Source organism: Mugil cephalus, chromosome 1 (assembly GCF_022458985.1).
Source record: "Mugil cephalus isolate CIBA_MC_2020 chromosome 1, CIBA_Mcephalus_1.1, whole genome shotgun sequence".
Classification (NCBI taxonomy): domain Eukaryota; kingdom Metazoa; phylum Chordata; class Actinopteri; order Mugiliformes; family Mugilidae; genus Mugil; species Mugil cephalus.
Window position 1 is genome coordinate 14,363,360 of NC_061770.1, and position 13,796 is coordinate 14,377,155.

Below are 13,796 nucleotides of genomic sequence, written 5' to 3' on the forward strand. Positions count from 1 at the left end.
TTGTGTATATTAAATAATTTAGCAGATAGAGATTTTTACTTTGATTCTCTGCAGGGTGGATTTAGCAGGTGCTTCTTTGAGGGCAAAGTCAGTTAGTGGTTGCAGCCTGATAGCTTTGCTCAATAACGCTGAAATAAATACACTGAGTACAGACATGAGTACAGACTTCATGTCTGTACTCTATGTATATGTCACTGTTTTGAAATTCGCTAGCAAGAAGTTCTATGGCCATGTGTTTGTGGTTATAATGTTATATAGATATTTTAAATATATCTATGCCATTTCAAATGTGAAATAAAAGTGTCTTTCAAACATTCCTTAAGCTGCAAATATTTGTTTTTGGAAAATATTGAATTATTGTTTAATAGAATAGTAAAAATATTCACTTAATTTGATTCATATTAACTCATACATTTATAATAAATAGCACTTAATTACACAGAATATAACAAAGAAATGATGAGTAAGAAACACAAAGAAACCACGTTTACTTGGGTTTTGTAATTAGATGCAATGGTAATCTGAGTGAAAGTTCCAATCTATAGATAAGTATTGCCAGTGCAATTTACTTGTGTATTTTTCATTAAAAGAATAAGTGGTTCTAGTAGGTAAATATTATTTAGAAATAGCCTGAGTAAAAATTACAAGCACTTTCTGTGTGTTTTTTAAAGTAACTGTCACTCCAATTTTTTTTTCAGTGTATGATAAATGTATTCATCTACCAGAACAATGTGATGTAGTAAATTGCGCCAAGTTTTTCAAACTTATTTCTTTTATTTCTTTTTATTTTCTAGTTCTGATCTGCCTTTTTTTCAGCAAAAGTTAAGGGACCTAACCTCTTATCAAGAACTTGCACTGTTTTATTAAGCTGAAAGACTGCAACACAAATCTATTTAGTAAAATCGTATTAATGTAGAACTATGTGGCATTATTACTGGGAAACAAGATAACTGCGCATTCATGGATGACCTTATAGAAAAACTGAAAAATAATTAGGAAATATTTTTTTTAAACTAATAAACGAGCAACTTACACCTGATAACAAAGCGTCTGGTTTTAATTTCTTAATTTAGTTTATCAATAATAAGATAATGTGCAAAACCACAATTGATCTAATGGGTTTTTTAATCCCTCCTGCAGCACAGCCAGGTTCATCCCCCCTCCGTGTCACCAGAGGGCGCCACAAGCTCAGCTCTGAGGCGCTTTAACCGGTTTTGTTTGAGCAGCGGCGGTAAACAACAATCCGGCAATCATGGCTGCCTCCATGAGGAAAGCAGCCCACGACGTAGAAACGCGAAAGCGGACTGAGGATGTGCTTCTGTCCGAGGGGATCGACTTCGGCTCCCTGCTGCTGTCCCAGGCCGTGCTGGACGGACTGTCAGCCTCGGGTTTTCAGAAGCCGTCCCCGATCCAGCTCAAGGCGATCCCGCTGGGCCGCTGCGGACTCGGTGGGTACACAAAACTATGTGGGTCGGTCTGTAGCGACAGTGTGTCTGTTTGCACTGTCGCACCAGGTGTAGTGTCCTTACATACAGTAATAGTCAAGCCAGTTTTCACAGGAACACTCCATTATATATGTATTAATGTATGTATGTATTATTAAAAAAAAAAAAGATTAAGTTCAAATCTTTTGATAAGCAGTTTGTATTTATATATTTACATATCCCTGCACAAACTTGATTGCCACTGATTAGCTATAACATTAAAACCAGACCACGCACCCCCAACCCATAGCAATGACACTCCTTGATGGCAACAGCCGCCTCCAGCAGGATGCAGCCTGACACAGACACACACGCACAAAAACATGTAGGAACAACTAAAAAAAAAAGGTGTTGACCTGGCCTCCAAGTTCACTAGATCCCAAACCAATTAAGTATCTGTGGGATGCACTGAAACAAGCCTGATCCACGGAGGACCCTCTCCTCAACCCATAGGATCCAAAGGCCCCCACTAAAGCCATAATTATACTACTGCACAGGGCTACACACAGACCCTCTGCTGGTGTGACACATTTATACTGGACCTGGAGTCATTCTACAGTCTATATCTCCAAACACTCTCAGTTAACCTTACTGATTCTTTATTGATCCAAAACAGTCAATTCAATTCAATTCAGTTCGAAGCAGCCGGAAACACACAGCAACAAAGCGAACCAGTGACAGCTGTTGTGTTCTCCACAAATATTAGGTCATAATGTTATGCCTGATTGTTGTACGGTGGGGTTTGCAGTGTTCCTTGCAAATACACATACATTCATTAAGTCTTTGCATACGGTTGCGGTACTCAGTCTACATAATTGTAACTGTGTAATTGTAATTGTATATGTGATATTGTTAATTGCAATTTGCCAGTATTTTAGAAAAGACTCTCATCTGCAGCTGTGAAGCAGAGGGCAGTTAATCACCTGGGGTAAACATCTGATGGTGGGTGGATAGTTGTGGCCTGGAGATTCTTGATTTGATGCAGTAGATTGGGCACTTGTTGCACTCAGTCGAGTATAATTAATCGCGTATGCCAAATTTGTGATTATCTCGACTAATCGTGCGCCCCTCTTTGTCTGTTTTTTTTTTCTTTTACTTCAGATTTGATTGTGCAGGCCAAGTCGGGCACGGGAAAGACGTGCGTGTTCTGCACCATCGCCCTCGACTCTCTGGTCCTGGAGAATCATGCAACTCAGGTGAGATGCGATGCTCTTTTGTCGTAAGTAATTGTTTAGATCCTTTTTAGATTTCTTCGAATGGATAATTAAAACTTTAATTTGAAAGTTTTCGCCCTTTTTTTACCATCAGCAGATGGTCGTGATTGTTAATCACGTTGTTGTTGGGGGGGGGTTTTAATCTGATGAGTTTAAGCCTCTTAGTGTCAAAAGCATAAATGAGAGAGAGCAATTATTGATAAGGGAAGGATACGCCTGGTTCTGTGCATTCTAGTGCACCGTAATCTCATTAGCCGTGGGGTCTTACCGATGGGGAAGTATCCAGCACCTGCTCTTGCTTAATTTGCTCCCAATCAACTTGAAGTGACTGTTGACCGATAACTTTCTCCACAAACAAACCCTCTCCCCACCCGCAGGTGCTCGTGTTGGCTCCAACGCGTGAGATCGCAGTGCAGATCCACTCTGTGGTGATGGCTATAGGCTGCGCCATGGAGGGCCTGGAGTGCCATGTCTTCATCGGAGGCCGGCCCGTCAGTCAAGACAAACTCCACCTGAAGAAGTGTCACGTGGCCGTGGGCTCACCAGGTAAGGAGCGATGTTAATAGACGTTCATGCGTTCATTGTTGGATTCATTTTTCGTATTAATTAACAACCATCCTGGTCATGTGCTCAGGCCGCATCAAGCAGCTTATCGAGCTGGGCATGTTGTCCACTGCCAGCGTCAGACTGTTTGTTCTGGACGAGGCGGACAAGCTGCTGGAGGAGGGCAGCTTCCAGGAACAGATAAAGTACGGTGGACGCAAACAGAATCATACTCCTATTTAATCATACCTCCTAAGTAATTGCTGAGTGCAGATTATTCAGCCGCGGTGTTACGGCTAAAATGATAGGCCACCAATAAATGAAAAGAAGAATAATCGCGTTTATTGCGAACCATCACGGACTTAAATCCTCCCGTCTTTCTGCTTCTCTCCAGCTGGATCTTCTCCTCTTTGCCCGTGAACAAACAGATGCTCGCTCTCTCTGCCACTTACCCAGAATCCCTTGCTCAGCACCTTACCCGCTACATGAGAGAGCCCACCTTTGTTAGACTTAATCCGAGTGACATGGGCCTGAAAGGTAAGACCCTTTTTTTTTTAATGGTCACCTGTTACTGCTTGACACAAATACAAATTTAGAAGGTTAACATCATGGATTTAATGTTTATTGAGATGTGTATCAGGTAATGTGTGTTATATAGTAGTTGATCTATTTAAACTGTTGTCCTGATTATAGTTTGACATGTTTTGAGGGGTTGCAGACAGGATCTTTGACAGGATCACATTTGGGCCTTGTGTTTCCTCCAGATCTTTTCATACAGTACAGAACACACGGCAGAAACTGTTTTTGTCTGAAGAAAATGATCCTTAAAATTTACTTGGCTCACCACATCCCACTTGTTGTTCTTTGGTTGAAGAGAAAGGGCACTGCTGCTGTTTGTCAGTTGAATTAACGATCTCGTGCCGGTTGTCCTTGTGCTCCTCCTGCCAGGCCTGAAGCAGTATTACAAGCTGGTGCAGTCCCATCCACTACCGCACAGGGTGTTTGAGGAGAAGGTGCAGCATTTGCTGGAGCTGTTCAGTAAAATCCCCTTCAACCAAGCCCTAGTGTTTTCCAACTTGCACACAAGGTGCCAACTGGTTTGATGTTTTCCCTCCTCTTCATAGGAGCTGCTGATTTTTTTATTATTTACTGTGAGATTGATCTTTGCATGGTGTGGTTTCTGAAATGCTGTTGCATTTGGTTTGTTTTTCACAGGGCTCAGCACCTGGCAGACATCCTCTCTTCCAAAGGCTTACCTGCTGTTTGCATCTCAGGTGAGTGAGGGGAAAAAAAAACACTGATGTATAAATATATAAATATATATAAATTATTCAATACCTCAAGTCAAGAGAAAACAAACATCCTTATATTATCTTAAATGAAATGCCATCTGTGGTTGTATATTTGCTTCTTTGGTTTCATATTAGTCGGTACAGCACCACTTTCGTGAAAGGTCACTTGTTAACACTGTTTCTATAAACCTTAAATCATAAAACTAAAAGTTCTATATTTTGTTGGCAGTTTGGGACTGGATATCGTAGAGGTTTTATACGATACTGGTGCCAAACTGGTACTATTGAAATGGTACTGGTGCACTTTGTGACGTGCAAGTTGAACAGAATATTAATTTAAATATACAGCTAAGACTAAGAAACAAATTAGCCAATATAAAATAAAATTCACATCAAAGTGTCGAAATTATCATAATAAAAACAGTGGCATGGGCTCTCACTGGCTATCAAAGATGGTACATTTCTCGGGTTTTTAAAAAAAAAATGCTGTATGTTGGCAGATGTTTAATCAAAATCAAGGTGTTACCTCCCTTTAGACCATTTCTCCTTAGGCATTTTGAAAGTTCACTTCCATCCATGCAGGTGAAAAACTGACGTCTTGTGTATTGTCGCAATAGAGCGATAGAGCTAAGGGGGCGGTAATAAAAAATTCAGTGGCACCAAAATGAAGCACCGAAATCTGCGTTGGTTTTTGGTCTGGTTGCTACCAGTTACGTCAGCACTGGCGCCATTATCGTACCATTCCTAACCCTGATGAGAAGATGAACTTAACTAGGACTGCAGTGATGTGAGGCAACCCGTTAACACCAAAATGACCCAACTGTCAAAGGTGTGGCAACTCTCCGATAAGATGCACCCTTTGTAATTGAAGCCGCATGCCACAGAAGCACGAATGCCATGTGCGAGCACCTCGGTGGATGAGATCCACCGGATTTCCAATCTCGAAGTGAGACGGCAGCATCAATTATTGAACCATTGCAGTGAGTTTCATCAGACCCTTGGTGGTCAGTGCCTGGGAGTCGCCTCACCAGTTGATTTTTTTAGACAAGAACCCAACAAAGTTTCCTTAGAGTAGATGTTAATGGCGGCACCGCTTTCTAGCACATTCGCAACTTGTATTCGGTTTGTTTATGTGTATATAAACCCATAACTATAATAATTTCAAAATATGATGAGCACAAGCCACTGACGTTTAGTCATACCTAATACTATTTTTGCTAATTAATGTGTGTGTGTGCAGGTGGTCTGAGTCAGGACCAGAGACTGGAGGCGATGTCCAAGCTGAAGCAGTACCAGTGCAGGGTGCTCATCTCCACCGACCTGGTGAGACAGGAACGGCGTCCGTTGTGACATTTTCACATGCCACACGTCCTCGTTTTGGTGGCATCATCCCAAGGATAACGACATTCATTCTCCTTTCCCCCCCCTATGTGTCAGACGTCCAGGGGCATAGACGCAGAGAAAGTCAACTTGGTCATAAACCTGGACGTGCCGCAGGACTGGGAAACCTATATGCACAGGATCGGACGGGCCGGGCGCTTCGGTTAGTTCTCCACTGCCGTTGGTTACGGCAGAAGTCAACACTTTCACCTTGTCCCATCACCCGGCCGGGCAGCCCAGGTTTCTGATGACGCTCAGAGTTGTTTGTGGAGTGGTTACATCATTATTGCCGAATCTGTCCTCAGTTTGGTTATGACTCTGGAAAAAACAAGTTATTTTCACTTTTTCCTCTCGAAACTCTAACTAAAGTAGCGGCGTGTGTGTTTACCTTTTTAGAATTCCCACTGCTCTAATTTAAGCTGGATTCGCTTGACCACAGAGGATTGTCCTCCTCTTGACTGCATTAAAACCCATTATGAAGATTAGCTTTAGCCTCCTAAGTATTATCAGGTTTGATGCACATAGCAAGGTCAGTAGATTCAGAGTCACCTGCTTGTAATTGTAATTATCTCAATCTAATGTTTCTTGGAAATGGAAGGATTTGATCTTAAGTACGTTGTCTGGATAGAGGTGGAGAGAGGTTGAGTGTGTGTGTGTGTGTGTGTTTAAATGGGGCCCTCATCAAGATTGCGTTTTGTTTGCAGGCACTCAGGGGCTGGCTGTGACCTACTGTTGCCATGGCGAGGAGGAGAACAAGATGATGGCCATCGCTCAAAAGTGTGGCCTCAGTTTGTCTGCGCTGCCGTGTGAGTCCCGTTCACATGTTTGTCTGGGGGTTTCAGTACGTTTAATATCCACTTCCCTCTAATTTAATATTCATCCTCCGTCTGCTGCCCTTTTAGCTACCGTAGAGCCCGGGTTGATGGATGAGCCGTGTGATTGGGATGTCTGCGCCGAGGCCTCCACTCCAGACACATTATCCCGGCTGTTCTCTAGGGCAGAGAAGAGGAGGCGTCCGAAGGCTGAAGTGCACGCGTATGAGCCCGTCGTGGATAAAGCTGAGGAGCAAAACAGTCAAAGAAACCCCCCGGAGAAGACTCGTCCTGCACCCAGACGAGGAGCACACTGCGAAGAGAATGCTGGAAGGATATCCCCCGCCAAAGACCTTCCGCCGAGACGTCCCCTTCAAGTGAATCCTACTCGAAAAGAGCTACAAGACGCTCTGCCAAAGATCCTTCCGCTCAGCGCGTTCAAAAATAACGGCTCGACGTTCATGAGCCTTGAGGAGGCCGAGTGGGACTTCCAGAAGTTCATCACGACAGGGTTGGGGAGATCAGTGGAGGTCATCAGGGAGTTCAGAGGCCGAGAGGACGGTGACCCCACTGATCAGAGTGGGCACAGGGAGTCTGTCACGCTTCACGATGACAGTCGTCTAAATTTCCGAAAGAGCGGTGAATGGCGCAAATCGAACTTTCCGCCCCCGAGGGTGATTTCTGCTCCTTCCAGTTCTGCCTCTGATATGGAGGAGGATCGGGGCGATGCGGCGCTGCAAAGTTCAAATCAGGCTGCAAGTCGTGAACACAGAGCGGCCACTCGGCCTCTCGCTGAAACACCCGCACCCACTGCGCCCACATCTAGGGCAAGCGCCACTAAACCCAAAGCTTGTGCTTTCCCTGCACCCAGAGTACGCGGCCAGACGCCCCGTGCAACAAGTGGGAGAGCTTTGTCTCACGGCGAGAGCAGCGAGTCTGTGCCGAGCTCCGAATCAGACAGGCAAACCAGTCAGACGGCTCCGGCTCCGGCTCGCGGAGATGAATCGAAAAAGATGAAAAGGGAGATTGGAAAACCGAGCAAAAAGCAGTCACAAGAGATGAAAAGGGAGCCGAAGTGGGAGAGGGATGAAGAGGATTGCACTGACAAAGAAGAGGAGGAGGAGGAGGAGGAGGAGGAGGAGTGGAGCGCTGAAAGTTACTGGAGAGCTTGTTACAGAGCCTGGAATGATTACTACACCTCCATGTCGCCTTTTCAAGACCAAAACTACTACAGCGCAGCCTACAACTGGATGGCAGCTTATCGCATGAACGCTGTCTACATGGAAGAGCTCCTGAAGTAATGACTTGTCCACTAAACCAGGAGTCCCTCCTCTAATATAGTGTCGTGCATGAATGAATTTGAACAGGAGGACTTGAGAGACCAATGTTTGCACTTAATTTAACGCATTGCACTTAATTTTGTGTTTTCCAATGACTGCATACCATATGGTTGTCACAATTACTTTTCTAATAAATTACATGTCCCAACATGTTTTCAGAACCCTCATTTCCCCTCTGCGCATCAAGAAGCAGTTAATTGATCTTGAGGTTTTACGTTAACGCACTAGGATTCTGCAGAAATGGTGAAGAGTCGGGAGTGTGGGGCGTCTACACGGAGCCTGCGTCTGCACGAATCACTCATTTGTGTTTACGCATCAAGCCATCTGCCGTACCCCGTTGCATGTAGTGGAAGGTCAGTCTGCGCCCCGGACTGTAAGTGATCTCTTCAACAGATCACACCAAGGTCAGGCAGCTCCACCTGCTCCTGATTACAGTCTAATCAACGCTCACCTACCGTACACCCAATCAGTGTTGGGCAACACAAAAGGCATGTTGCCGGGCAACAAAAAAAAAATAAAAATGAATCTAAACAAATAAGGAGCCCACTTCTGCTAATTTCATCATTTGTAGCACGTATGTTGCCAATTTGAATCATGCTGCAAACGTGAACGTTGTCCCATGCTGGCTCCGTGCTGGGACACACTGATGTGGGCTAAAGGCAGGAGGGGGATTTGTCGAGGCTGCATGAAGGAGATATTTTACCTTAAAGGTTTCACTAGAGATGCAGGGGAGGTCATGGAAGTTGGCACTCGGAACCAAACAGCCGGGCTGACTCGCCTGGACACTGCGTTTCTCGCATTCAACTGCACAGTGCTGACTTTAACACTGGTCATGGGTTTACCCGGGAACTTGTGGGTCTGTTGGGTCGTGTTCAGAACAAAGAGTCTCCAGACTTGCAACAATGCCCTGTTGGTCAGCCTGGCGGCCAGCGATCTGCTCAAGTGCTCCGTGGACACGCCGCTGCTGCTCTTCTCTTTTCTGCGCTATGGGAAAGAGCCCCAGGTGTCCGTGTGCACCCTGCAGCAGTTCACCTACGCCCTGTGTAGCTGCGTCCAGCTGCTCACGCTGGTGAGCATCAGCGTGGAGCGCTTCCAGGCGATCGCCTTCCCGTTTCAAACCGAGGGGAGGAAAGCGAGGGTTCGCGTCTGGATTATGTCCATCTGGGTGTGCGGCCTCGTTCTGGCTGTGATCTCTCTGACTCTTTCCAAAGAGGCGCTTCTTTACATGCTCTGCCGGCCGCACACCGGGGAGCGCGGTCACGACCCGTTTCCATATTCTGATCCGTTCGGACCCTACGTGTTGGTGCCGGTGTGGGGGCTGTCCCTGACCGTGATCGTCATCCACTACGCGCGGATATTCAAAGTTGTGAGGCAGCACCGAAAGAAAGTGTTCAGCCGTGGGGTCCAGCTGCGGCCGACGGCGTCGAAGCACGTCTGGAACTGGGTGGACGTCCCCGCCTCGGCGCCGGAGGCGACTCTGCGGGGCCCCTTCAGGTCTCTGCCGCGCGTGGGCTCCTGCAGCCCGCTGCCTCCCCGCAGGACGATGCTCCTGGTGGGCGAAGCAGGCGCGTCCACGGGAGGGTCGCTGGGTGGCCCTTCAGAGATCGTCGGGGCGGTGTGCATTCTCACACCCGGAGCCAAGGAGCGAGGGAAGAAGCGGATGGAGGGGAAGCTGGCGCAGCGGTTTGGGTACATAATCATTGCGTTCACGCTTTTCTGGGTGCCCATGGTGGTTATTTTGCTAATGAACGTCATCTCGTGGCAAGACGCGGACGGAGTGAGTGTAGAAGTTTTTGCTTACACAATATCATACATTATAATGCATCCCTGGAATAATTATGATGTGAGGTTTCTGGTGTGTGCTCTGCTATCAAGCATCAGGTGTCAAGTAAACCACTAAATGCAAAGTGGCAGAGCATTTTTTTATCACAATTTTGCTAATGGATTCAGTTACTGATGAAGAAAACAGTCACTGGCTCCATGTAAAGCATCATAAAGAAATTATTTTTGGCGCATCACCTTTCCACGTAAGTGCGCTATTCTAAGCCTGCTCCTGTTTTATCCTACAGTTGCTGACGGAGCTGGAGACGTCAGCAGTGGTGTTGACCTGCGTGCAGGCCGCAGTGGATCCCCTCATTTACACTTTCGTGACCAGACAGTTTCGCTCTGAACTTGGCAAGGTCCTGTCCTCCATCCCAGGGTGTCCCCTAAAACCGAGAGCCTAAAAGTCCTAGACGTTGGCAAGATGGACTGTACTTTATGAATACAGAAAACGCCGCTACCTTGTATTTGCACACAGAACGATTTAAAGGCAGGTGAAGAAGAGAGCCCACAGATTGTGTATTTGTGGCAGATATAGATGTTTTTATCAGGCGTTTCACAGCCAGGACACAAGACAAGGTCATAAATAATATCCAACACCTGACAAGATACGCACAGCAGTAGTCTCAACAACGACAGGTGGCATAGGAGGGCAAAGCAAAAGAGTCAGAGGAAAACTGAGTGAGCCCAGAAAAGAGACAATCAAAGGAGAATACATAACAGAGAAAGAGAGAGACAAACACAACCACAGACCTGTTTTTGTCATTTGTAAATAAACTTCAAAACTTAAAAAACAAAAAAAAAAGCAATCCTTTGACACTTTAAGCGGAATATATGCTCACATAATATTTTAAACTGTGTCATTTGAAAGTGCAGCTGACACAAAACAACCTGTCCTGAAACAGGGAAGCAGGAGATTAATCACGTTTAATTACTGTCGTTAGCAACAAAATACAGGGAGCCTCGCTTCTGCTGTTACCTATGTCATACTCTTGTTGTAGTTTCCAATAGACTGTAAATGTCGGACTCTATGCTGTGAATATGAAGTCAATGTCCCTTTGAAATACACTGAAAAGCTCTGACTGTCTGTGCTCGTCTTTTTTTTCTTCTCAGAAATTTGCGCACAGCTTGACTAAACGCTAACACTGGATCTAGGCAGTTGTCACTGTGTGTGCAATACTACATTACCAGCGCTCGTACTAGAAACATCAGAGGTAAACCACGTCTCGCCCCAATTCTGTTTTGTCTGTCTTTTGGTTGGTTCTCACCTCAAGATCAGAGAGAACTAAAGCACATCAGAGGACCTTTAATGATGCACTGATATGGTTTGTCACACATTTCCACCTGTGGCTGATGTGCTGATATGTGTTTTGTGGAGTTCTGCCTCAATTTTAAGCTAATACATATATATCTCTATTTTTAAAAGACCGTGATGCATTTGCTGCCAGTTTAACACTCGCTTTAAATAATTCTACAAGAAAAACAAACAGCTACATGTGGGTAGACATAATATATCAGACCCAATTCCAGTATTGCTTTTGAAATATGCAGACTGTGTGCTCTTGAACACCATTTTATTTAATCTACATGGAGCAGAAGTGGGTCTTTCACCCACTGTGACAGAAGCTGCTCTTCCCTGTTTTGGTGAAACTCCCAGCATTGGTCGCATCCAACTTTAGTAACGGCCTCCGGGCCTGCAGAACCCAAAGTGACATTCAAGACGAAAAAAAAGGCCAACAGACCGGCATCAGCTTGGAGGTTAGCCAAAAAGGTCATCGTCCATAGTTACAAAGGTCAGCTCTGACAGGATTTGATGAAAATAATACTTAAGTCATTGGTGCGGTAGTTGAGAGAAAAGATTGAACATCATGGGTATTTTTTTTTTTTTTTGTGACAGAGATCTGTGGATGGTTCTTCCAGTGTCCTCTATGTCTCTGCGGTCAAGTTAACAACAGACTTCCCTGCTTAAAATTCTCCCCAGAAGATAAAAGTAAATAAAATCCTTTTGAAACACCAAGGAGGACAAAAATTACAAACACCAAGTTTTTTCCTAACCACATAGAGTACACATTCTCAACAACTTTGAAAAATGCCCGCTGAGTTTGGGGAAGAAAAAACGTCGACAGCTATAAAGACTACTGAAAGCATACTGTTGATCACACAGGAGGTAGGGTTACAACAGGACAACAACGAGAGAGAGAGAGTTAGAGAAAGAAGGAGAAATAGAGAAAGACAGAGTGAGGGGAAGAAAGAGAGAGAACGAGAGGACAGCTTCACTGGTTCTGCCAAACAAAGGTCAAATATTACAAAATATTCTATTAACAATATTCACAAAGATCACAGGCTCAGGACAGATTTGTGTCTGAAATTCTCAGCAAACGTCTTGTGCTTTTAATCGCGGTGGTTAGAATTCAAAAATGTACTCTTTTTTTGTGTGTGTTTCTCTGTTAGAGAAGTTGAGTTATTTGAGGTCCGTCGGGCTGTAGGAGCCAAAGGGGAATAGAACGGGGGGGAGAAACTGTGGAAACCACAAAAGCAAACACATCTCTTTTTACTCCAGCAAAACAGGCACATGTCGTGTGAGAAGCCTTGGAGCTGAGAATTTTGGACAGAAATGTGTTCAGCGAACCCTTAAGAGTGGCAGCTAGTCAAATATACCATATATTGAGCCGTAGAGACTTCCAGAGGAATTGAAACACAAGTTTTCAATCAGCTGAGACAAACACGCACACACGCACGCACCCACGCACGAACGCACCTCCGGTCCGAAATGTCACAAATCTAGCAAAAATTCACATGCACTCGTTCACAAATACGAAACTCACTGGAAACGCCATTGCAGACACACCCACCGGGTTTCATCTTTGTAAGAATTTCAGCTCACGTTGGACCTGAAAATGAATGGTGGTATATTCATCTACTGACGGGCAAGTGGACCAAAAATGACACAAAACAATGACGGGATTGAATCGGCGGGGGGAAAAGATGTTTTGGATTTGTTCTTTCCCTTTGAGTTTCCCCTCATACTCTTTCATTTCTCCTGCTAAAAAAAGCGTGAAACTGAAATCATAAAAAAGGTGCTTTGTGCACAGTGACACATGACTTACTCTGGGAACTCACGTCGGACACTTGGGAGGCACGCACTCGCTCGCCTTCTCACCCACAACAACTCCCTGCAAACATTTCCCCGCTCTTTCGCCCGTGCACACGCTCGCACACACACGTTTGCCAACCACTAACATGAAGATACTGTATCTAAAAGCCATCCTCTGTCTGTACAGGGAGTCCATGTCGTTACAGTACATGACCAGAAGAGGGCAGGCTTCACCAGGGCCAGACTAGGACTCTGAACACCTTCTCCATCATTCTCAGTCCTCCTCCGTCCCTCAGTCCGTCTCGATGAGTCTTTTCTGTGTGACGCGCCTGCACATTAGTCTTCACAGTGCGGACACCTTCACAACGTTTTGGTGGGTGTGGGCTGCGGGCAGATGAGCGTCGCCCTCGGGAGTCGTCACAGGTGGCGTGGGAATGCTGATGATCGCTGTGGTGATCTGGCTGCCCTGGCAGTTCAGAGGCGCTGGCTCATCTACGCGCATGTTCAGACTGGAGCGGCTGGAGGGAAAATAAAGGAAGAAAAAAAAAACAAGGATTAGAGGTTCTCCTCCTTCCAGTGGAAACTTTCTTTGAGGCGCCTTTCAACATGAAAGGTATTCTGTCAAAGATAACAAACCCTGGAGAAATTGTGCGCTTAAAAGAAATCAGCATCAGGTTTGCACATGGGGTTTTTGCATCTATACTAAAATTATAACAGGCCTAAATTAATGGTTGACAGTGAGCAATTACATCAACTGACCTCCTCACAGCCTCCTATTGGACGATTGCTTTCAGCGCCCTATTTAAATACGCCCCA

General features: G+C 45.2%; 3 protein-coding genes across 3 annotated transcripts in view; 2 read left to right on the forward strand and 1 right to left on the reverse strand.

The window, feature by feature from the left end:
• Positions 1-1,231: 1,231 nt before the first annotated feature.
• ddx20 (DEAD (Asp-Glu-Ala-Asp) box polypeptide 20) lies at positions 1,232-8,213 on the forward strand. Its single transcript, XM_047611937.1, has 11 exons — positions 1,232-1,448; positions 2,586-2,680; positions 3,076-3,244; positions 3,333-3,447; positions 3,636-3,778; positions 4,190-4,328; positions 4,457-4,515; positions 5,774-5,856; positions 5,971-6,076; positions 6,618-6,719; positions 6,816-8,213. The coding sequence occupies exons 1-11, from the start codon at positions 1,253-1,255 to the stop codon at positions 8,024-8,026; spliced, it is 2,418 nt and encodes an 805-aa protein (XP_047467893.1). The 5' UTR covers positions 1,232-1,252; the 3' UTR covers positions 8,027-8,213.
• A 596-nt stretch (positions 8,214-8,809) lies between these two features.
• LOC125013378 (5-hydroxytryptamine receptor 1-like) lies at positions 8,810-10,671 on the forward strand. The gene is made up of 2 exons (XM_047594009.1): positions 8,810-9,842; positions 10,135-10,671. Exons 1-2 carry the CDS (start codon positions 8,898-8,900, stop codon positions 10,288-10,290), a joined length of 1,101 nt encoding a protein of 366 aa, XP_047449965.1. The 5' UTR covers positions 8,810-8,897; the 3' UTR covers positions 10,291-10,671.
• The window catches only part of LOC125013371 (potassium voltage-gated channel subfamily D member 3-like), a 96,190-nt gene continuing 92,802 nt past the window's right edge, over positions 10,409-13,796 (reverse strand). The window contains exon 9 of the mRNA XM_047593996.1: positions 10,409-13,498. Within this exon, the coding sequence (XP_047449952.1) occupies positions 13,324-13,498 (175 nt within the window). The 3' untranslated portion in view covers positions 10,409-13,323. The remainder of the gene's footprint in view (positions 13,499-13,796) is intronic.

Coding starts and splice junctions, on each gene's coding strand:
- ddx20 (XM_047611937.1), top strand. CDS start 1,253: ATGGCTGCCTCCATGAGGAAAGCAGCCCACGACGTAGAAACGCGAAAG. Junction 1,449..2,585: donor GCTGGGCCGCTGCGGACTCG/GTGGGTACACAA, acceptor CTTTTACTTCAG/ATTTGATTGTGCAGGCCAAG. Junction 3,245..3,332: donor CGTGGCCGTGGGCTCACCAG/GTAAGGAGCGAT, acceptor TCATGTGCTCAG/GCCGCATCAAGCAGCTTATC.
- LOC125013378 (XM_047594009.1), top strand. CDS start 8,898: ATGGGTTTACCCGGGAACTTGTGGGTCTGTTGGGTCGTGTTCAGAACA. Junction 9,843..10,134: donor CGTGGCAAGACGCGGACGGA/GTGAGTGTAGAA, acceptor TTTATCCTACAG/TTGCTGACGGAGCTGGAGAC.